We start from the raw sequence: 23,563 nt of genomic DNA, 5'->3' as shown, positions 1-23,563 counted from the left end.
AACTCCCACCTGGACAAGAGGGGAAATAACTATCTGAGAATGCTATTCATAGATTACAGCTCAGTGTTCAACACCATAGTCCCCTCCAAGCTCATCACCAAGCTCGGGACCCTGGGACTGAACAACTCCCTCTGCAACTAGATCCTGGACTTCTTGATGAGCCGGCCCCAGGAAGTGAGGGTAGGCAACAACACCTCCGCCATGCTGACCCTCAACACATGGGCCCCTCAGGGGTCCATGCTTAGTGTCCTCCTGTACTCCCTGTTCACCCACGACTACGTGGACACACAACTCCAACACCATCGTCAAGTTTGCTGACTGACGGCGATGAGACAGCCTACAGGAGGTCAGAGACTTGGCAGTGTGGTGCCAGGACAAAAACCTCTCCCTCAATGTCAGTATGACCAAGGAGCTGATTGCGGACTATAGGAGACAGGGGAGACCACGCCCCCATCCACATTGACGGGCTGTAGTGGAGCGGGCCGAGAGCTTCAAGTTTCCCTGGGGTCCACATGTTGTGAAGAGTTCCCGACAGCGTCTCTTCCCCCTCAGGAGGCTGGAAAGATTTTGCACGGGCCCTCAGATACTCAAAATGTTCTACAGCTGCACCATCGAGAGCATCTTGACTGGCTACATCACCCTCTGAATGGTACACATACACAATGCATACCTCAATTGTCTCAAGGCATAAAAATCTTTCTTTAACCTGTCTCCTCCCCTTCATCTACACTGATTGAAGTGGATTTAACAGGTGGCATCAATAAGGGATCATAGCTTTCACTTGGATTCACCTCGTCAGTTTGTCATGGAAAGAGCAGGTGTTCCTAATGTTTTGTACACTCAGTAGCTTCATTCTTGTGTATTTTATTCCTCATGTTACTATTTGTATTATATTTTTAACTCTGAATCGTTGGGAAGGGCTTGTAAGCAAGCATTTTAAAGTCTACACCGTTGTATTCGGCGCATGTGACAAATACAAAATTATTTGATTTGAACTTCCTACTCCATTGAAAAACAGTGGATTACGAGGCACATTACAAGTTTGACAGACATCACATAACATTTGAACATAAAAACTATGGATTTCAGAACCCAAAGGAAAAATTATATTTACACAGGATAAACATAGATAAAAGGAAAGCATTAACAAATTGACATTTTTACATGTATCGACTGACAATGACTCGATGTAGTCAGTGGTGCAGTCCGCCCACACTGGTCTTCACTCAACCTCATTATAGCCTTGTTGTACATCCCATATGACCAGTTTCACACTGTTTACATTTTACTGGATTATATAAAGTAAAACTTTGTGATAATTCAGTAGGAACACTAGGCCTACTGTAAACTGACACATTTGAGAGGCCAGACACAGTACAGATTTTACAGTACTTCTGTCAGAATGGAATATTGCACAGGCAATTAGGGGGTTAACAGGGCAGTCAATCATTTATATATATATATATATATATATATATATATATATATATATATATATATAATATATATAATACACATATATACATGATTTATAGGGGGCAGTGTGTTGAAGCCAACGTGCCTCCATCTTGGCACTCCAATATTTTGGAAGGTATAGAAATGCATTTATTAATATCTACATTTGTTTTTGCCACATGTATTCTATTATAGACACCTTAATGCATACTTTTAAATTATATTAGGTGAGCTAAACATAATATATATATATAGGTGAGCTAAACATTAGGTGAGCTAAACATAATATATATATATATATATATATATATATATATATATATATATATACAGTACCAGTCAAACGTTTGGACACACCTACTCATTCAAGGTTGTTTTTTTTAAATTGTATGAATGCCAAGAGCGTGCAAGCTGTCATCAAGGCAAAGAGTGGCTACTTTGAAGAATGTCAAATATAAAATATATTTTGATTTGTTTAACACTTTTTGGGTTTCTACCTGATTCCATATCTGCTATTTCACAGTTTTGATGTCTTCACTATTATTCAACAATGTAGAATATAGTAAAAAATAAAGAAAATCCCTTGAATAAATAGGTGTGTCCAAACTTCTGACTGGTACTGTACATATATATAAAAACATTTTCCTTAAAGTATAATTTTTTGAGATGACTAATGTCACTGTTTCAACTACAACAAAAAAATACTTATATACATGTCATTCTGTCCTTGAAAAATGTTATTGAAGTACTATAAAATTCCAATCATTCCTATGGAGGACTGATCTACCGGGGAGTGCCAATATGGCCGACAGGTGGCTCCAAACCCTCTCAATCGCCAATACATAAATTGAGTATTCAAGGGTTTATATACATCGTTGGACTCAGTCCGTACAACAGGTAAAGTTGCGACATTCTTTTACTTCTCTGACACTGCGGTCGTCACTAGTTAGCACAGCCACAAAGTCATAATTATGGCTAAACCCCGCCCATTTCTACAATTGATCCTTTTAAAATCTGATTTTAAACCTAACCGTAACCTTAACCCTGACCTTAACCACACTGCTAACCTTATGCCTAACCCTAACTTTAAAATAACAACAAAAAACATATTTTTTGGCCAATTTTGACTATGTAGCTGTGGAACTTGACTTTGTGTATGTATTATCTAGTGGAAACCTGACAGCGCTGGTAGCGGTCCAGTGGTAGTAGTCAACTCAACTCACACCTCTGATGTTGAAGTTTGAAGAGGAAGGCGTCGGACTAACTACTGGATTGAATTGTAGTTTTTGTTTTTTCGAAGTAGTTTTTACTCTTGGTGGAACGTTGGATATCGAGCAGGTAAGGTCGGATACAGAATCCTCTTCCCTCATTTATCACACATTAGTAGCCTAAAGATAAAACCTGATGAAAATAGGTAGCCTACTGTATTCCGTTTTTCTGGTGGATGCTTTTGATTTGTAAATTCATACACGTATTTTATAATTATACTGCTTTCAATGTCTTTTGAATTCAGTATTTGTTGATATGGTGTCTCATTTGAGCACTTCAGCCACAATTGTCAAGATACTTGTTCTGTGTTGCGCAATACAGTAGAATTTATGCTGCATGCCTAACATTCTGTGTTAAAAGTTTACCGGTACCATTGTTTCTTTACAGGGGGATCAATCAAGGAAAAGTATTATATCACCCTCTTCAATAATTGGTATTTAACACTAATCGAATAACATTTCTGTGACACTTTACGTGTACAAAATGGAGGTGATGATGAAGACATAATGATGATACCATGATTTGTTCCTGATCCTTGGTCCATCTAATTCCTTTAAACTAAAGATGGAATCAGCAATCGCTCCACCACCACCTCCTCCTCCTCCTCCTCCTCCTCCTCCACCACCTCCCCTTGCCCCCCCACCACCTCCCCCCTGCCCCCCTCCCCCAGGCCCCCCTCCTCCCCCTGGCATAGGCTTCGGGCTATCCACAGGCCGCCAGCTCAACGTCTCCAAGATGCGTAACTTCAACTGGGATGCAATCCCCAAACACGTGGTGGTGGGCAAACACAACATCTGGACAGAAGAGAAGACTCTGGGAGTGTATGAGCTGGACACTAGGAGGATTGAGGAGCTGTTCAGTCACAGCCAGCAGCAGGGACAGGGACAAAAGGCTCTGAACAGACAGAGTATCAGAGGCAAGCCAACCAACAGCCAGGGCACAGAAGTGGTGAGTTGACCTAACCTTCTGTACCAGGAGTCACTTCTCTAGCTTGATACTGGCAGCTGGAGAGAAGTGTGTCAGTTGTAGCTGAGTAGAAGTCAAGAGGTACCACATCAGCTGGAACCACATCAGCTCCACATCAGCTCCTCGATCAGATACTGTATAAGTGTGTGAGGAATACACATCCTATCTGGTCCCAGCCAAGGCCTCTCCAATGTCATGCATCATTCTGTCATTCTTCTCTTGCTCATGATTTCTCACCTGAGAGTTTGTTTTGAGCATCTATACTTTCTGGGAGTAGACGAGAGACCAAAACTGCGTATTGAATATGAATATTTGTTCTGTTTACGACCAAAGATATTGGATATGTTGACATGTGCTCTTTAGACCCTGATTGATTTTCTCAGGGAGTGTGTGTTGTGGAGTTGTGATGTGTTGTTTTCCTACAGCCTTTCTGTTGTAACAGGCTCAGTAATGTAGTCATATGGGAAGCTACCACTCTCTTAGTGTGGCTTTAGCAAGATTCTTTGTGCGCTTCACTTGGATCAAACTCAAGTACATCAGGAAGCAATAATGTATTAGCGAAAGTGTTCAAAACAAACCAGTCAGCGTGAATGAAGCTTGGAGACGATTCTACCCTGATCTCTTTTTATATGAATCATTAACATGCTGTAACTGGAAGGCTGTCTTACCTTTCTGTCCACACACCTATAAAGTTTTTAACATCATTTGAATGCCAACTGCAAGAGTGCTTGATTTGACTAAACCCTCAGAGAACAGGTTGATTATAAATATTTGCACTCTGCAAGCAGCATGAGTTCACCCGCAGAGGTTATCTAATCTCATATCTAGATAAAGCACGAGTTCACTACACTAAAAAATGGAGACGAACCAACAAAATTTGACAAAATTAATTAGCGTCATTTTACTATGTATCCATTTCCCTTTTCATGTGTGATATTGTGTGACTTTTTGGAACTATGACATGTTCCTCTTAATGTTCCTCTGCTTAACAAACGTAGGATGTTTATGCAGTGGGGTTTCATCTAGGAATGCTTTGATGTATAAACTAAAGGGTGAGTAGAATCAATATAGCCTAACTAATCTTCATCAGTTTACCCGGGGAGAGTAAATGAACCACTAATATGTGCTAATTGTTGCCATACATTGTTGCCATACAGTTGATACTTGTATGTATTGTAAACCAGCATTCATTGCTACCTCTATAACAATGAACAGGGCTGTGGGTTCAGTTAAGATACAGTACTTCCCTTCCTGTAAGTGATGGTCGGGATTTTACGGAACTGTTGTGAATCATTGTCCTGGTATTCAATGCTATTGTCATATTAACAAACCTATTTTTGATCCTCTACTGTTGTCTCTTGTTGTTTGCTAGTGAAACCACCCTGCTGTCACATTTAGGCTACCTTGGCAGTTCAATAAAGGTCAAATGTGGAGCTATTGAAAGTGGCCTTTAGTCTCTTACCTGTCCCTGTTCCTAACTCAGTATAGATGAGCATGACTTAGGAATGTCAGTATGTTGACAGCTGTTGCAATAGCTTATCATGGGCTCTCAAAAACAAGTCAATCAAACCAGTAAAACCTTTGCAATCAGTTGTTTGTTTGGGAATGAGGATGTATTTGGGATAAAGGAGAAGGCTGTTTAAGCTAAATGCTGAGCTCCTGATAGACTCAATGCCTGTTATTGACCTACTGATGTCTTCATGTGTGTGTGTCTGTGTGCGTATGTGTGTTCTGGTATGACCAACATTATTTATTGACTAACTGATGACTTCATGCCTGTGTGTCCCACCACCACCAGGTCTCCATACTGAACTCCAAGAGGAGCATGAACGTTGGGATCTTCCTGAAACAGTTCAAGAGGTATGTCAGAGAGGCAAATATAGTATTCATTCCAAATGGCACCCTATTCCCTATATAGTGCTTTACTTTTGACCAGAGTCTGATCTAAAGTAGTGCACTATATAGGGAATAGGGTGCCATTTGGGACCCAGACATAAACTGGGAGTGTGCTGAAGGTGTGGTGGGTTTGTCAGAGCCACGTGTGTCAAGTTAAAGAAGACACAGTGGTTGCATCTCAAGTAGCACCCTATTCCCTATAGTGGACTACTTTTGACCCCCATAGGGCACTGCTCAAAAGTAGTCCATTATAAAGGGAATAGGGGGTAATTTGGGACAGCAAGGCCAAGTAGTCCTGAGGCTAGGCTGCTTGACATTCCCAGCTCTGTGTGTCTGAGGTACAGCAGCTTGTCCCAACAGGTCGGCTCTACATGATAACACTAATGCAGGAACAGTGCACCCAGATCATTCCACAGATGAACTATTGAAAAATGTCATTAATGTGTTACTAAATGATTTTCTCTGTAGGCCCACGGTATGACTGTGTTATGTGTTACAATATTACTACATGCCATTGGCTACAGTACCTAATTTTCTGAAGATTGTACTGTTCTCGCAGACAGAAAACTCAAAAATACATAAAAGCCTTATCATCTCAATGTTTTATTATTACATTTATTTGTAATGTCCATTTCTGGATGCAGTTTTCTGTTTTCTGTTAAATGTATTTTTGTGTCAGCGTTTTTGTTCTTGTGCTTCTGAGGAAAGAAAACATTGTTCCAGTTCAGCTGTAGTAGGTGTATATGTGTAGCAGGTAAGAGCTTGTCTATGGTTGGCTAAGTGGAAAAATGCACTAAGAGGGTTGGGGAAAGAAGGAGCCTTGCTTACCAGGCTTAATGAAACATGGCACAGAGGAAATGAGCAACACATTTAGAGACCCAACCCTAGAGCATGAGTAATTCAGAAAAAGAACCACTTTGTGTAGTTGGAGATGAATGAATCACAGCCCTTCTCCTTGACTAGGCTCCTTGGAGAACCTAGTGGATGAATCAGTCGATGAAGTTTCCAAACCGATGGCAATTTTAGCAAGTAAATCTTGGTGGGGCAAAAAAAAAATATATATAATTATGCATACCAGCAAAGACACTATACAACTCAACACTAAACTATTGATTAATTGCACTATAACGGTGACAAACGGTGCCCACAAATTGTTAGGGCCTACATTAAGCTGTCCCAACAGCAGAGTCCCAACAGCAGTCCCAACACCTTACCACTGCTACACTTAGCTATCAGCGTAGCCTTATCTGGCAGCGAAATAGTTAATTCAGCCTAATTTACTGCCTTTTTAAAAAACATATCTGATATGGCTGACTTGTTTAAACAAATGTGGTTTCTACTGACAATTGAGATGTACAAACTATGGTATAAGAGAACGACGAGCGGATAAGAGGCAATCCGTAAATCTCGATTAAGACATTAATGAGCGAGCTAGGACGGATGTTATTAATATAGCTATTTGTTCAGCACTTTTAAACTGTACAGCAACAGAATTCAGAACATGGGCCATTCTTACAGTATTCTACCTGTACCCCAAGTCAGAACCGTAGGATAAATAAAGGGGGCATATAAGCAGACAATGAAAGCTCTTACAATATTCAATGATTACATTTCTCTAAAACAGGCTATAGGCTACATGTGCACCACGAAGTCAGAACAGTAGGTGAAATTAAGAGGGGAAAAGGGACCAAATTATTAGCATCAGCCACATGAGCTACTAACAGCTTACCTCACAACATACACTTAGTAATGTTATTACTTTCTTAGCTACAGTATATATATACTGCTCCAAAAAATAAAGGGAACACTAAAATAACACATCCTAGATCTGAATGAATGAAATAATCTTATTAAATACTTTTTCTTTACATAGTTGAATGTGCTGACAACAAAATCACACAAAAATAATCAATGGAAATCCAATTTATCAACCCATGGAGGTCTGGATTTGGAGTCACACTCAAAATTAAAGTGGAAAACCACACTACAGGCTGATCCAACTTTGATGTAATGTCCTTAAAACAAGTCAAAATGAGGCTCAGTAGTGTGTGTGGCCTCCACGTGACTGTATGACCTCCATACAATGCCTGGGCATGCTCCTGATGAGGTGGCGGATGGTCTCCTGAGGGATCTCCTCCCAGACCTGGACTAAAGCATCCGCCAACTCCTGGACAGTCTGTGGTGCAACGTGGCGTTGGTGGATGGAGCGAGACATGATGTCCCAGATGTGCTCAATTGGATTCAGGTCTGGGGAACGGGCGGGCCAGTCCATAGCATCAATGCCTTCCTCTTGCAGGAACTGCTGACACACTCCAGCCACATGAGGTCTAGCATTGTCTTGCATTAGGAGGAACCCAGGGCCAACCGCACCAGCATATGGTCTCACAAGGGGTCTGAGGATCTCATCTCGGTACCTAATGGCAGTCAGGCTACCTCTGGCGAGCACATGGAGGGCTGTGCGGCCCCCCAAAGAAATGCCATCCCACACCATGACTGACCCACCGCCAAACCGGTCATGCTGGAGGATGTTGCAGGCAGCAGAACGTTCTCCACGGCGTCTCCAGACTCTGTCATGTCTGTCACATGCTCAGTGTGAACCTGCTTTCATCTGTGAAGAGCATAGGGCGCCAGTGGCGAATTTGCCAATCTTGGTGTTCTCTGGCAAATGCCAAACGTCCTGCACGGTGTTGGGCTGTAAGCACAACCCCCACCTGTGGACGTCGGGCCCTCATACCACCCTCATGGAGTCTGTTTCTGACCGTTTGAGCAGACACATGCACATTTGTGGCCTGCTGGAGGTCATTTTGCAGGGCTCTGGCAGTGCTCCTCCAGCTCCTCCTTGCACAAAGGCGGAGGTAGCGGTCCTGCTGCTGGGTTGTTGCCCTCCTACGGCCTCCTCCACGTCTCCTGATGTACTGGCCTGTCTCCTGGTAGCGCCTCCATGCTCTGGACACTACGCTGACAGACACAGCAAATCTTCTTGCCACAGCTCGCATTGATGTGCCATCCTGGATGAGCTGCACTACCTGAGCCACTTGTGTGGGTTGTAGACTCTGTCTCATGCTACCACTAGAGTGAAAGCACCGCCAGCATTCAAAAGTGACCAAAACATCAGCCAGGAAGCATAGGAACTGAGAAGTGGTTTGTGGTCCCCACCTGCAGAACCACTCCTTTATTGGGGGTGTCTTGCTAATTGCCTATAATTTCCACCTGTTGTCTATTCCATTTGCACAACAGCATGTGAAATTTATTGCCAATCAGTGTTGCTTCCTAAGTGGACAGTTTGATTTCACAGAAGTGTGATTGACTTGGAGTTACATTGTGTTGTTTAAGTGTTCCCTTTATTTTTTGGAGCAGTGTATATCTCCCTGGCATATTACATAATGTATGCAGCAGCATACAATACATTTTTAGACTTACCTTGTTGTGCTGTGCTCACTTCCTTCCAAACCACTTATTGTTGAATTTGCGATTTACAACTTGTTGTGTATTGTTTATGTCCATTTGCCGATGAGCACCGATACATTTTATCTATAATTTCTCTTCATTATTTCTCTTCATTCAACAAGGATGAAAACGATTTGCCAGTAGATTGTCGACTTGATTCATGATGATGACTGCTAGCTAAGATTTTGAAAGTATGATGTTGACATGATCAGTCCGATCTAAGCTTCTGTACATATAACGTGATTTGACATCATTTTATCTGTGGCCAATGACCTTGAGCCTTCTTGGATGGGCACTGCTAATGTAACTCTATGTCAGTAGCCAAAGGGCTAGAATTTTCAAGGTCTCCCCTTACACTTCGCCGTGATGTAGTGTCCCCATGAGTGACAGAACACTGAGCCAATCACGGCGCAACTCTCCATATTTTCTGCTGGCTTGCCCCACCACCACAGAAAACACTGAGCTAGGCTGAAACACCTACATTTTGGAGCTGCCTTACTCAAGAAAACTAAAAATAGACCATGTTTGTATGCGACTTTATTAACTCAATGATATATATATATTTTTAAGTTGTTTGCAAACTGTGTCACATATTAATGCTAAAATAACATGCAAAACAGGCAAGCCCCCCTCCCCTCAAATGTGTTTTTATTTTATTTTTTGCAAAAAATGTGGGGCTCAAAATAGGTGGGTCTCTGCTCCACCTTGTTACGTTCGTCTGAAGAAGGAGACCAAGGCGCAGCGTGGCAGGCGAACATTTTCTCTTTATTTAAATGAACACCGTCAAAACAACGAAATACAAAAACTAACGTAAAGTTCTGCAGGCTTCAAAGCAGCTATACAAAAACAAGATCCCACACCAACCCAGTGGGAAAAGGCTGCCTAAATATGATCCCCAATCAGAGACAACGAAAGACAACTGCCTCTGATTGGGTACCATATCAGGCCAACATAGAAATAAACAAACATAGATATACATAATCTAGAATGCCCATCCAAATCACACCATGACCTAACCAAATAGAGAAATAAAAAAGGCTCTCTACGGTCAGGGCGTGACAGTACCCCCCCAAAGGTGCGGACTCTGGCTGCAAAACCTGACTCAATAGGGGAGGGTCCGGGTGGGCATTTAGCCTCGGTGGCGGCTTCGGTGCGGGACGTAGACCCTGTTCTGCTCGCGGATCCGCCATTCTCGGTGGCGACTCTCTTTCGGGGGTCGTCGCCGAAAGCTCCGGACCGTGTATCGTCGCCGGAGGAACCGGACCGTAGATCGTCGCCGGAGGCTCTGAACTGGGAACCCCCGCTGGAGGCTCTGAACTGCCGACCGTCACTGGAGGTTTGGAACTGCTGACTGCCGTTGGAGGCTCCAGACTGCCGACCGCCGCTGGAGACTCCGGACTGCGGACCGTCGCTGGAGACTCCGGACTGCGGACCGTCGCTGGAGACTCCGGACTGGGGACCGTCGCTGGAGGCTCCGGACTGGGGGACCATCGCTGGAGGCTCCGTACTGGGGACCGTCGCTGGATGCTCCGGACTGGGGACTGTCGCTGCAGGCTCCGGACTGTGAACTGTCGCTACAGGCTCTGGACCGGGGACCCTCGCTGCAGGCTCCGTGCCATGGATCATCGCTACAGGCTCTGGGCCATGGATCATCACTGGAGGCTTCGTGCCATGGACTATCACTGGAGGCTCCGGACCATGGACTATCACTGGAGGCTTCGTGCCATGGATCATCACTACAGACTCCGGGCCATGGATCATCACTGGAGGCTTCGTGCCATGGATCATCACTACAGGCTCCGGGCCATGGATCATCACTGGAGGCTTCGTGCCATGGATTATCACTGGAGGCTTCGGACCATGGATCAGCACTGGAGGCTGGGTGCATGGAGCAGGCACAACACGTCCTGGTTGGATACCCACTTTAGCTCGGTAAGTGTGGAGAGCTGGCACAGGACGCACTGGGTTGTGAAACGCACTGGAGGCATAGTGCATAGAGCTGGTGCAGGATACCCTGGGCCATGGAGGCGGTCTGGAGCGTGGAGCTGGCACAACGCGTCTTGGCTGAATACCCCCTGTCGCACGGCAAGTGCGGGGAGCTGGCACATGCCGCACTGGGTTGTGCTGGCAAACTGGGGATACCGTGCGTAGAGCTGGCGCAGGATATCCTGGGCCGAAGAGACGCACCGGAGACCAGGAGTGCTGAGCCGGCACAATCCATCCTGGCTGAATGCCCACTCTAGCACGGCAAATGCGGGGCGCAGGAACAGAGCGCACCGGGCTATGAATGCGCACTGGAGATACAGTGCGCATCACCGCATAACCCGGTGCCTGACTGGTCACATGCTCCCCACGGTAAGCACGGGGAGTTGGCTCAGGTCTAAACCCTGACTCCGCCAATCTCCCCGTGTGCCCTCCCCTCTCGGGCTTCCGTGTGCCCTGCCTCTTGGGCTTCCGTTGTTGCCGTGCTAATTCCTCGTAGAGTCGCCGTTCCTCTTTTGCTGCCTCCATCTCCTCCCTTGAATGGCGATACTCCCCAATCCGCATCCAGGGCCCTTCTCCCTTCATAATTTCCTCCCAAGTCCACTCATCTTGGCCACACTGCTTGGTCCGGTTTTGGTGGGATCTTCTGTTACGTTCGTCTGAAGAAGGAGACCAAGGCACAGCGTGGCAGGCGAACATTTTCACTTTATTTAAATGAACACCGTCAAAACAACGAAATACAAAAACGAATGTAAAGTTCTGCAGGCTTTAAAGCAGCTATACAAAAACAAGATCCCACACCAACCCAGTGGGAAAAGGCTGCCTAAATATGATCCCCAATCAGAGACAACGAAAGACAGCTGCCTCTGATTGGGAACCATATCAGGCCAACATAGAAATAAACAGACATAAATATACATAATCTAGAATGCCCACCCAAGTCACACCCTGACCTAACCAAATAGAGAAATAAAAAGGCTCTCTACGGTCAGGGCGTGACACACCTGCCCTGAATGACGGGTCGCCCCTGTTCCAAAGTTATGTTGGTTATAATACAGTAACTGATCAGTGTCTGTGTCTCTCCCCAGGCCAGTAGGGGACATGATCAAGGACATCAGTTCAGGAAACGGACTGAAATTTGGGACAGGTAAACTGAAGGAGCTGTGTAAGCTGCTGCCAGAGAAAGAAGAGGTACAGTCCTTAACACAGCCTCTCCCAATAGGCAAGCATAGATCAGCCCGCTGTCGCTTTGGCACCCTTGTCCCACATAGGGCAAACTCCAGTTCAACCACCATTGGGGGAGCTGAGGTTTGCCGCCAGCTTGCCGCCATTGTTGATGCTAACTACCACAGTGAACTGATCATATTTAGCTTGAGAGACAGTTCTAACAGTGTTCTCCCAAGTTACAACCCTTAACGTAATGCTGTGTCTTACTAAGATGAATACCTGTTGTGTGTATGCAGGTGAAGCAGCTAGTTGGGTTTAAAGGGGACCAGTCAGCTCTTCCTGAAGCAGACCTGTTTATGGTGTTACTTATCAAGGTTCCCAGGTGAGTGAGTGCGTGTGTGTGTGTGTGTGTGTTGAACCGTCTACAAACATCTAATTCACTGTTTTGTACAGTTTTGTGTTTTCTATGTCTTGAATGCCTGTTGTGTTCTAGAATATGAATCATTATTCGTACCCTTTCTTTTAGTTATGAGGAGCGCCTCAACAGTTTGGTTCTCAAAGAAGAGTTTTTCCCGCTCATGGATGAAATGAAACAATCCATCGCCACCATGATCACAGCTGGAAAAGGTAAAGTTTGCGTCTGCATGTGATCTGGATCTTAATAAGGCCAGTGTGTATCTGTACTAAGCTCAACTGTCTCATCTGTCTGTCTGTCTGTCTGTCTGTCTGTCTGTCTGTCTGTCTGTCTGTCTGTCTGTCTGTCTGTCTGTCTGTCTGTCTGTCTGTCTGTCTGTCTGTCTGTCTGTCTGTCTGTCTGTCTGTCTGTCTGTCTGTCCCTCCAGAGCTGTTAGAGAGTGACGATCTACACTCTGTGATCCGCCTGGTTCTGAAGACTGGAAACTACATGAACGCTGTGAGTGGAAAACAATGATATCATCGATTACATATATACTGTATACCTTTATATATGTTATAAACTCATTCTAGCTTTGAGTAATCCTCAGGTTAATTTGTCAGCCTGACTGACTGTCTCTCACTTGTCCTCTGTGTGTCCACAGGGCGGCTATGCTGGCAGTGCCATTGGCTTCAGGGTGGCATCGCTACTGAAACTAGTGGACACAAAGGCCAACAAACCAGGCATGAACCTCATGCACTATGTAGTCATGGTAAGGAGAACCCTTATTTAAAACGTATCCTTTATCTAGAATCTTGTTTTTCTCTGATGCAATAGTTATTCATGTTTATGTCGATTGTAGCAAGTTCAGAAGGTTGATGTGGCCCTGCTGAAATTCCCAGACAAACTCACACACATCGCTGATGCAGCAAGGTACAGATACAGAGTCTTACACACTTCAACACCATCTTTAATATTGCTGTTTGCCCCACAGTAAGGCATTATATTGTAATGATTGTGCTTTTCTGTTTGTCTGTATTGAATGATTGATATTTGTGTTCTGCCCCCCCTGTAGGATCCATAAGGAGGACATAGAGAGTGAGTTTCAGAGAGAGGTGAAGAAAGTAAAGGAGGCGAAGGAGGAGGCGCAGAAACAGGAGGAGCTACAGGCTCAGATGGAGGACTTTCTCAAGGTGAGGTAGACTGCCTGTGTATTCTCCATGCCTTTCAGATCTTATATCTCTACTTTCCCCTATACTGTATACCTATGTAATGTTTCCATGGCCACATGTTTTGCCTGACCACATAACCTGACCAGGAAAAACTCTGGGCCCTTGTCATAGCCTTAATAACCTCTGGTGGTGAATCTACAACTCTAGGACCAGTGATGAGGTTATTGATGTTTGTGGTCCCCTGTAGGTTCAGAAATGTACTCTGCGACCCTAATGGCACCCCTTTTCCCTTTGTATAGTGCCCTACTATTGACCAGGGCCCATAGGGGTCTATTCAAAAGTACTGCACTATATGGGGAACAGGGTGCCATTTGGGACACAACCTTAGTTATTTCTGTTCTGTGTGTGGTCCCTTGTAGGAAGCAGAGTGTCGTCTGGCTGAGACTGAGCTCTCTCTGCAGTCGCTAGGTTCAGTCAGTGACACAGTGGCTGAGTACTTCTGTGAAGACCCCAGCAAGTTCAGACTGGATGAATGCTGCTCCATTTTCAACTCTTTCTGTGCGAAATTCCTGAAGGCCATCCAGGTAAAAAACGGTTTACAAAATAGTGTATATACTCCTTTTGCATACTATTATTTTATGCTCTCTGATTTACTGACGGCCATCTTGGCCTCCTTGGGAACATAGATCTCCATCTCACTCGTTTCTGTGTGAGGATTTTTGGCTGGCTTTTGTCTTCAATGAGTATCTCTGTAGTTACTATTTTCTCTTTAACATTCCCTGATTTCTTGGTAGATTCCAGTGTTCACTGCCTCTGGCTCTCTAACATGTGTTGTTGTATCTGTGTGTAGGAGAACCGTGATCGTGAGGTGGCGGAGGTGAAGAGGAGAACCAGAGACAGACTGTTGAGTGATGCTAATGCTGCTAAACGCCGTTCCACCGCCACCTGCTCCATACGGGACAAGGACATGGAGGGTGTGGCCCTGGAGTCCGTACTACGGAAGTTGGTCATACTTTCTTTTGAAATATAATCTGTTCTTTTTTGTTTTTGTTTTTGTAATGTGTTTTTCTTTTTTTCTGTAAAAGTGTGTTGTGCCATTCATATGAACTTTGAATAAAGTTTGATTTGATTTAGGTTCCTGACCAGTCGTGTGTCCCAAAGGAGAAAAGGCTCGGGTACGCCCTCCCCCACCATTAGCAGACTGTCAGAGGTTCCCATTCAAGCAAACCTTCCCTCGGCAGAACGGGGAAATCGAGGTTGTGTCAAGACCAAGGAGGTGTGTAAGGAGAATGAGTGGAACTCAGCCAGAGATCTGACTGGGACCTCTCAGAGTGACCAGAAGGACCAGTCCCACAGCAAAAGGAACCGGAAGGAGAATGTGGTTCCACATCCTGAGGAGACACCGCAGAACCCTAAGAAACCAGATGGTTCTGCACAGCCAATCAGGAGAACCGGTAGCAGCAGCTCCTCCTCCTGCACCTCCACAGGTAGACCCATCTCAGTGACGATGAAGGACAAGGAGGAAAAGGAGGAGGAGGAGGGAAATGAGAAAGAAGCCCAGAAGTTGCGTGAAGTGTCCAGGAAGGTTCTGAGGTATCAGAGCAGCCGTGGTAGTCTTTCGTCTGGGGAGTACGGCCTGGAGCAGCAGAAGTCTCCTAATGCCACCAATAATACTAACACCTCCACAAGATCACCCAACGCTACGACCACTAATGCTACATCCTCCACCATCTCCACCTCCACCTCCCCTCACCAGAGAACCTTCCAAGAAGACAGACAGCGGCTGCTGGGAGATGCATGTAGAGGCAGCGAGAGCCTGGCTAGATACCTCCTCAACCCTCACCTCTCCCCCAAGGAAATTCTCACCCGCAGACACACCTTCACCCTCCCCCCTAAAGCCCTTCCTACTGAGGAAGAGGAAGAGGATGATCTGTTTACTTTTCCTACTACTCCGTCTCCTACTCTGGGGGTCATAGGGAGGATGAAGTCAGTAGACACTGATCTGATGTCCCTGAAACACAGAGCCTCTGGAGGGCCTAACCTTACCAACCTCCCTAGCCACTCTGAGAAGTCTTGTGTCCGAGACCTGGTGTCTAAGAGCCCCATGTCAAAACACAAAGACTTGACAGCAAGTCTCAACATCCCCAGGGACTCTGAAAACAGAGGCTTGGAGGTAGTCACCATCCCTCACCACTCTGAGACATCTGGTGCCCAGCAGGACAAGGTGTCCAACAGCTTGTCAGCAGCAGAGAGACCTACACACGTAGAGCTAGGAGAGCTGAACCAAGACAAGAGCTCCTCTATAGTCAAGACAAAACCTCCCCCCTTAAACCTAGAACTCAACCACAACCAGGATGAGGAGATAAAGGAGTTTTCTCCCGCCCCTCTCCAGATACTCGTCTCACAGAAACCCAAACAGGCTGACCCTCCTCAGAGCCCCAAACACAATATGGCTAACCCTTCTAAGAGCCCGAAGCCCAAACTTCCAGAGGGCAATGGATTCATGTCTTTCTTTAAACGCCTGGGAGAGAGGAGCAAGCCAATGTGAGGAATCTGGTGTCCAAGACCTGATGTCCAAGACCTGATGTCCAAGACCTGGTGTCCAAGACCTGGTGTTCAAGAGTGTCAGCAGAGAGACCTACACACACTTTGTCCAGGACAAAGGAGTCTGTCCTGGACAAGCCCTGAGCCCGAAGCCCAAACCAGACGGCTATGGATTCATGTCCTTCTTTGAACGCCTGGGGAAGAAGAGCAAGCCTTGCTAACAATAAGGATATAGACTCTAGACATGCTCTAGACTCCTGATTCATCTATTAATTCAGAATCAGACTATTAAAACAGATGTTGCATTGTTCTATGGACCTGGCCCTATGGACTATTAAATATATTTATATCCATCCGTCCATTGATTTTATAAAGGTTTAATTCAACGAGATTGTTGAAGTGGATTTGAAGTGGAAAATAATGATATGTTGGGACTAGGAGAATTTGTCCAAAAGTGCAGTGTGAACTTTATTCCACTAGGTGGCAGAGTGAGATAACAACGCCACATGCAGTGTGCCTGTAGGCCAGTGGTTTGCAACCAGGGATACTAGGACTCCTAGGGGTACTTGGCCTATCCACAAGGGGTACTTGAGAAGACTCATAAGACCGTAGGCCTACTGGTAAAATACACATGAGGGGGTACTTCAGGGGTACTCCGGGCAGAGTAAAATTCAATTGGTGGTACAGTAACCAAAAAGAGTTGGAAACCACTGCTGTAGGCCACCAACACTGTTTATTTATTCTACCACCTCATATTCCCCCAAAGAGGAGCATGACACTTACTCTAATTTGTTACCAATGTCTTTAATAATAGTGATATTCTTACATCAGTATTCTTCTGACTGAATATGCACAGCAAAATACAACCACTGTTGAGTAGGAGGAGCCAATGTGATCTTTGTCTTGGAAAATTCTGGAACTATCTTTGCCATATACAGTAGTATTAAATTATATTGCCGGAGGATATATTTACAGAGCTGTAGAAATTACATACAATTAATTTCGAGCGACGAGGGCCTGTAAAGAGAAGTAAACAGTATTAAGATAAAAATCATTTCATGGACAGACTGTTAAAAAATAAAAGTGTTTTGTATTACATTTATCACATCATTTCTTATTTTTATAAAAGTGTTCCTCTTCTCTTGCTGTTTTGAAAAGAACACAACCGTGGTGAATATTTGTTGTATGCTCTTAGTAGTCTTATACAAACAACAAAACACTTGCTCTTATTGGGGCCAGTGTTACAAAGACAGCCAGTCTCTTAGCCAGGCACAGCCAGCTGAATGGCAGGCAGCTCCATGGTGGGGAGGACGGCACTAATCCCAAACCAAGTTGTTGAGGTCTCAGTCTCAGAATTGGAGAGAGCCAGGCCATGGGCCCTTGTCAAAGGTAGTGCACTATAAAGGGAATAGGGTGCCATCTGGGATGCAACCCAAGCTACCAGCACCTGGTGGCATAGTACAATGGTGGGAGAGAGCCAGGGACCCAGCAAGTACTCCCCAAACTGCTTCAGTATGTGGCCCCCAGCACCCCAGCCTCCACCTGCCTCCCCAAGGATGTACCCTCCTGTACCCCAGCTAGCCTGCTGCTCTGCCAGGACCAAGGATCCCCTGCCTCTCTTGGCAGAGTAAGCGTGTCCATGATTGAGTCTTTTAATGAAGAGATTGAGGTAAAACTGTCCAGTTTTACCTTTTACCTTGTTGCAGCTTGTTCCAGTCACTAGTTTCAGCGAACTGAAAAGACGAGTGACCCAGGGATGTGTGTGCTTTGGAGACCTTTAACAGAATGTGACTGGCAGAACGGGTGTTGTATGTGGAGTATGAGGGCTGCAGTAGATATCTCATATATGGGGGAGTGAGGCCTAAGAGGGTTTTATAAATAAGCATCAACCAGTGGGTCTTGCGACGGGTATACAGAGATGACCAGTTTACAGAAGAGTATAGAGTGGAGTGATGTGTCCTATAAGGAGAGTTGGTGGCAAATCTGATGGCCGAATGGTAAAGAACATCTAGCCACTCGAGAGCACCCTTACCTGCTGGCCTATAAATTACGTCTCTGTAATCTAGCATGGGTAGGATGGTCATCTGAATCAGGGTTAGTTTAGCAGCTGGGGTGAAAGAGGAGCAATTACGATAGAGGAAACCAAGTCTAGATTTAACTTTAGCCTGCAACTTTGATATGTGCTGAGAGAAGGACAGTGTACCGTCTAGCCATACTCCCAAGTACTTGTATGAGATGACTACCTCAAGCTCTAAACCCTCAGAGGTAGTAATCACACCGGTGGGGAGAGGGGCATTCTTCTTACCAAACCACATGACCTTTGTTTTGGAGGTGTTCAGAACAAGGTTAAGGGCAGAGAAAGCTTGTTGGACACAAAGAAAGCTTTGTTGTAGAGCATTTAACACAAAATCCGGGGAGGGGCCAGCTGAGTATGAGACTGTATTATCTGCATATAAATGGTTTAGAGAGCTTCTTACTGCCTGAGCTATGTTGTTGATGTGAATTGAGAAGAGCGTGGCTGAATTTTGTGGAAATGTTAAATTAATGTAGGAGAATATAACACATTAGATCTGGTAAAAGATAATACAAACAGGGGCGGTGGGGGGGGGGGCAGTGCCCATGTGACAACAATTTTGGACCCCCTTGTGGCCCCCTAAATGTGGAGTATGAAATAATTTTTACATAACTAATGTTTGCTATCGTTCTTTTTTTTACATCTGTTATTAGACAGTGGCAACGCGGAACACTAATGATTATGAACATGGTCTTTTTCCTGCTAATGCCAGCAATGCAGTGAAGAAAACGATATGACAACAATAACGTCTAATGTAATTGGCCCCTCTAACAGAACAACTGGCCCCAGCTTGGCCCCCCCCCAGTTGAAATGGTCTAGAACCGCCACTGAATACAAAGAAAAAAATGTGAAATGCAAGAGAAAGGCCGTAATGTATTATGCCAGCCCAGGCACAATTTTGATTTTGGCCACTAGATGGCAGCAGTGTATGTGCAAAGTTTTCGACTGATCCAATGAACCATTGCATTTCTGTTCAAAATGTTGTATCAAGACTGCCCAAATATGCCTAATTGGTTTATTAACTAGGCAATTCAGTTAAGAATAGATTTTTATTTACAGTGACGGCCTACCCCGGCCAAACCCGGAGGACACTGGGCCAATCGTGCGCCGGCCTATGGGACTCCCAATCCGGATGTGATACAGCTTTCAAAACCAGGGACTATAGTGACACCTCTTGCACCGAGATGCAGTGCCTCTCGGTGCAGACACCTCTTGCACCGAGATGCACTCCCTAGACCACTGCGCCACTAGGGAGCCCAAGTATATATTCTACTACTTTCGACCAGAGGTAGTACACTATCTACGAAATAGGGTGCCATTTGGGACATAGAAGTTAAGTACACGTACGTGTAGAGGAGGAGCAGCTAGTCTGGTTTCTGGTATCTACTGTACAGTCTGGGTTCTCTTATCTACTGTACAGTCTGGTTTCTGTTATCTATTGTACAGTCTGGTTTCTGTTATCTATTGTACAGTCTGGTTTCTGTTATCTATTGTACAGTCTGGTTTCTCTTATCTACTGTACAGTCTGGTTTCTGTTATCTCTTGTACAGTCTGGTTTCTCTTATCTACTGTACAGTCTGGTTTCTGTTATCTATTGTACAGTCTGGTTTCTGTTATCTACTGTACAGTCTGGTTTCTGTGGCTGTTGCTGAGTCTGCCTGTCTGTCTGGCTGCCATTTGGGCTGGATGCAGTCTCCATAGCAACCCCATCTCTTACAATGCAACCCTGAGACGGCCGTCTATGCCCGCCCCCGCCCCTCCTCCACCCCTCCTCCCCCTCTTTACCCCTCCACATCTATGTCAGCATAAACACATCACCTCCTATTGCCACCATGTATCTCCCTCCTCTCTCTCTCCTTTGACTCCCTCTCTCTTTCTATCTCCTCCACCTAGATGCACTAGTTTTCTAAACCCCTTAATGAAGTACTTTATGGCTGTGGAGGAGAACAAAAGAATCATGAGGATCACAAAGCCTTTGTTGTTGAAACACCAGAGATGCTCCTGGACTGCGTTCCAAATGGCACTCTTTCCCTAAATAGAGCATCACTATATAACTTACCCCATGGGCCCTGGTCAGAAGTAGTGTACCATAAAGGGAACAGGGAGCCATTTGGGACGCCTCCTCTGGCCTTATTGGGTGTGGATTGGGGTATTTTTAGACACATCTTCTGAAAGCATCGCCTTGCATGCTCCACTGCACCCAACATGTACCCCCTATCCATACCCCCCAACCCCGTAGCACCACCCCACCCTCTTTTCTTTCACCCTTCAGGATACAGAAGTCCCATCTGGTCTGCTCTACTGTTTTCACATCCCTCCATCACTCCCTCCCTCCATCACTCCCTCCACTTCTCATCCATAAGGATAAGCCATTTCTACTGTGGGTTTATCCAACCGCTAGATCCATTATTGGGAATGAATCCTAGTTCACCCCCCCCCGCCCCTCCCTCCCCCCCTCAGTTGCTCTAAGTGATCTGTATAAAAGTCTAGACCATTAGGCTATTTTTATTCATGGTAAATACAGTCATTAGGGCTTGGTCATTGTCTTCTGCACAGCTTCTCTGTGTGTTCCTTATATCTTAAATAGCAGCCTGACCAGAGAAGGCAGTGAAAAGCATCCTTTGTCCTTTTATGGGCAGGGGGTGGGGTTAAAACAAGTCACACCCTATTGCAGCAGACAGTCTTTATCCCTCCATCACATTCTGAAGATGCTCTACTTCATTTACATCTAATTTACATGACGTATATCCCATTGGACAGCCAAACTCCTCCCACTGCTCTCTAGCCAATCCAATAACAGTATTTGTATGGATCTCGCCCCTCCCTCCCTTCCTTTCTCTTCTCCTTCCCCTCAGTCTCTCGCTCCTTTTCTTCCCAAACACAGCAGACACCCTGCCCTTTTATTCCTGTCTCACCGTTCTCTCTGTGGATTCTGTTATAACACAGTAGGACTCTGACAATGGACAGCTGTGGACTTGGATGCTGACACTTCTGTCTAAGGCTGCCTGGAAATTCATGTGAGTACAATCCTCCCATTCAGCCTCTCTCTGTCTGTCTCGCTGTATTATCGGTGCTTTCTCCCCAAGCCAGCCGTAGTGCAGTGCAGTGCAATGTCCAGGATTTCTCGCTACATATGGATGCACAGAAGAGTTTGAATAATTGATTACAGTATCTCGTCTGGCATCTGTGCCTCAGTTCGGTGAATCTCAGAACAGAAACAAGCAGTGATTATTAACCACTTGGCATCTACGGCTCTGAGCTGTTGCTGTAGCTTTTCTCTTCATAAGGGGGGAAATGGCATTGTATGTGAGTGGGAAATGGCACATGCACGCACGTACACACACCTCTCCATTTTAGCTCCTGACTGCTTGCTCTGCTCATTGGCAGGTGGGCACACTACTGCAGTCGATGGGCAGGGCTCATGGCTGGATGAGGTTACTGTATTTTGGAGAATTTATCATATGTTTATCTATATATATATATATGTTGTTTCAATTGTGTATTCTGAAATTGTTATGTCATGTTTCAGTGTTACACTCTTAGAAAATAAATGTGCTAAAATGCATCTCCAGCTGTCCCCAAAGTAGAACCCCTTGAATAACCCTTTTTGGTTCCAGGTAGAACCATTATGTTTCCAGGTAGAAGCCATTTGGCTTCCATTAAGAGATTTCTATGTGGCACCCAAAAGGGTTCTACCTGGAATCAAGAAGGGTCCTGCTATGGGGACAGCTGAAGAACACTTTTGGAACCCTTTTTTTGTAAGAGTATATGTTAGGACATGATGTTGTGTTATGTTTCAGTGTTATGTAATGATGTTATGATGTCTTTCAGTGTTATGTTAGATAATGATGTTATGTTTCAGTGTTATGTAATGTAATAATATTATATGTTATGTTTCAGTGTTGTTAGGTAATGATGTTATGTTTCAGTGTTATGTTAGGTAATGGTACAGTAAGCTCATGTGAATCAGCTGATAAGGTCTATGTTCAAGTCATTCTATGGCTCTTCATTTGGCATTGTATTGCCACTGGGTGGGTTGTCTAGCTACCTCCCCTATCCTGCATCAAACATTACAGATGTCCAGGAGTGCTTTAGTCTGTTGCAGTGCTGGGTTATGTTGGGTTGTTGCAGTCAGGTCTGATTAATGGTGGGAGCTGACTACAGCTAACAGCTGTTCACAGATCTGTTAGTATATTACATTGTGCACTATTAGGGGAGCTGGCCACAGCCCTGGTCTTGCTCAGAGCAGGCAGCCCTGCATGTGTGAGATCAGACATCAGCAATGATGACACAGGCCACAGTCTACCAGAGGATGGTCTGAACCTAGGCCTGGTCTGACTGGTTACAAAATGCTGTCACTACTACACTATTACTGTAGTGTTATAATGTACTGTGTACTAATACAGTATTGTGCTGTATTAATAATGTCATAAAATGAGTCTTTGCTTGTAATTCCATGCTGCTTTAGGGGAGATTAATAGACACTAGGAGAGAGAGAGAGAGAGAGAGAGAGAGAGAGAGAGAGAGAGAGAGAGAGAGAGAGAGAGAGAGAGAGAGAGAGAGAGAGAGAGAGAGAGAGAGAGAGAGAGAGAGAGAGAGAGAGAGAGAGAGAGAGAGAGAGAGAGAGAGAGAGAGAGAGAGAGAGAGAGAGAGAGAGAGAGAGAGAGAGAGAGAGAGAGAGAGAGAGAGAGAGAGAGAGAGAGAGAGAGAGAGAGAGAGAGAGAGAGAGAGAGAGAGAGAGAGAGAGAGAGAGAGTCAGTGAACATCTATGTGCTTCCTTGGGGTCATCAGAGATGTTTCAGCTGTCACTGATGTCATTTTATCACTACAGGTGGTTGGAACTGGGAAGAAAATCATTCTTCACCTTGTCTCATATCAGTCTTTTAGCCACAAGGACAGCTAGGTTAAGAGACCTATACTTCACTGAGTGAGTTAGTGTCCTCTAGGAATATGCATAGTCTGTGTTCATTTTACTGTGAAGTAAATTGATTGGTTTAAAATACACTAAAACATTTGATTTGACTTGATGTGATTTGTTGGAACGTTATTAGATAGAGTGACAGTGTTTTAAGCCTCAGGGCAGCCAGCAGGAGATTCATTCTTCTTAACTGTATTTGACCCTTACCACTATTAGTATCAACATCACAGTCCCCTTTCTCCACACATCACAGTCCCCTTTCTCCACACATCACATCA

General features: G+C 44.9%; 2 protein-coding genes across 3 annotated transcripts in view; both read left to right on the top strand.

Annotated features, from left to right (window-relative positions):
- The first annotated feature begins 2,503 nt into the window (after window positions 1–2,503).
- Window positions 2,504–17,398, top strand: LOC106612757 (inverted formin-2). The gene is made up of 13 exons (XM_014214233.2): window positions 2,504–2,793; window positions 3,112–3,672; window positions 5,489–5,550; window positions 12,105–12,207; window positions 12,480–12,565; window positions 12,710–12,810; window positions 13,026–13,096; window positions 13,242–13,349; window positions 13,440–13,510; window positions 13,653–13,770; window positions 14,169–14,333; window positions 14,600–14,751; window positions 14,884–17,398. The coding sequence occupies exons 2-13, from the start codon at window positions 3,289–3,291 to the stop codon at window positions 16,295–16,297; spliced, it is 2,835 nt and encodes a 944-aa protein (XP_014069708.2). The 5' UTR covers window positions 2,504–2,793; window positions 3,112–3,288; the 3' UTR covers window positions 16,298–17,398.
- Window positions 17,399–21,185: 3,787 nt separating this feature from the next.
- LOC106612871 (tripartite motif-containing protein 3) overlaps window positions 21,186–23,563 on the top strand; it is a 42,629-nt gene continuing 40,251 nt past the window's right edge. The window contains exon 1 of one of the 2 annotated variants that reach the window (XM_045724527.1): window positions 21,186–21,384. The gene's annotated coding sequence lies outside the window, so the exon portion shown is untranslated. The remainder of the gene's footprint in view (window positions 21,385–23,563) is intronic. The other variant, XM_045724528.1, reaches the window with a different exon arrangement.

The sequence above is a fragment of the Salmo salar genome, chromosome ssa09 (genome assembly GCF_905237065.1).
Source record: "Salmo salar chromosome ssa09, Ssal_v3.1, whole genome shotgun sequence".
Lineage (NCBI taxonomy): Eukaryota > Metazoa > Chordata > Actinopteri > Salmoniformes > Salmonidae > Salmo > Salmo salar.
This window is presented reverse-complemented; position numbering and strand designations above follow the sequence as displayed.

Excerpts from the sequence above, each read along its gene's own strand:
- LOC106612757 (XM_014214233.2), top strand. The coding sequence starts at position 3,289 with ATGGAATCAGCAATCGCTCCACCACCACCTCCTCCTCCTCCTCCTCCT. Across the intron at positions 12,208-12,479 it reads TGCTGCCAGAGAAAGAAGAG|GTGAAGCAGCTAGTTGGGTT; the intron begins GTACAGTCCTTA and ends GTGTGTATGCAG. Across the intron at positions 13,771-14,168 it reads AGATGGAGGACTTTCTCAAG|GAAGCAGAGTGTCGTCTGGC; the intron begins GTGAGGTAGACT and ends GGTCCCTTGTAG.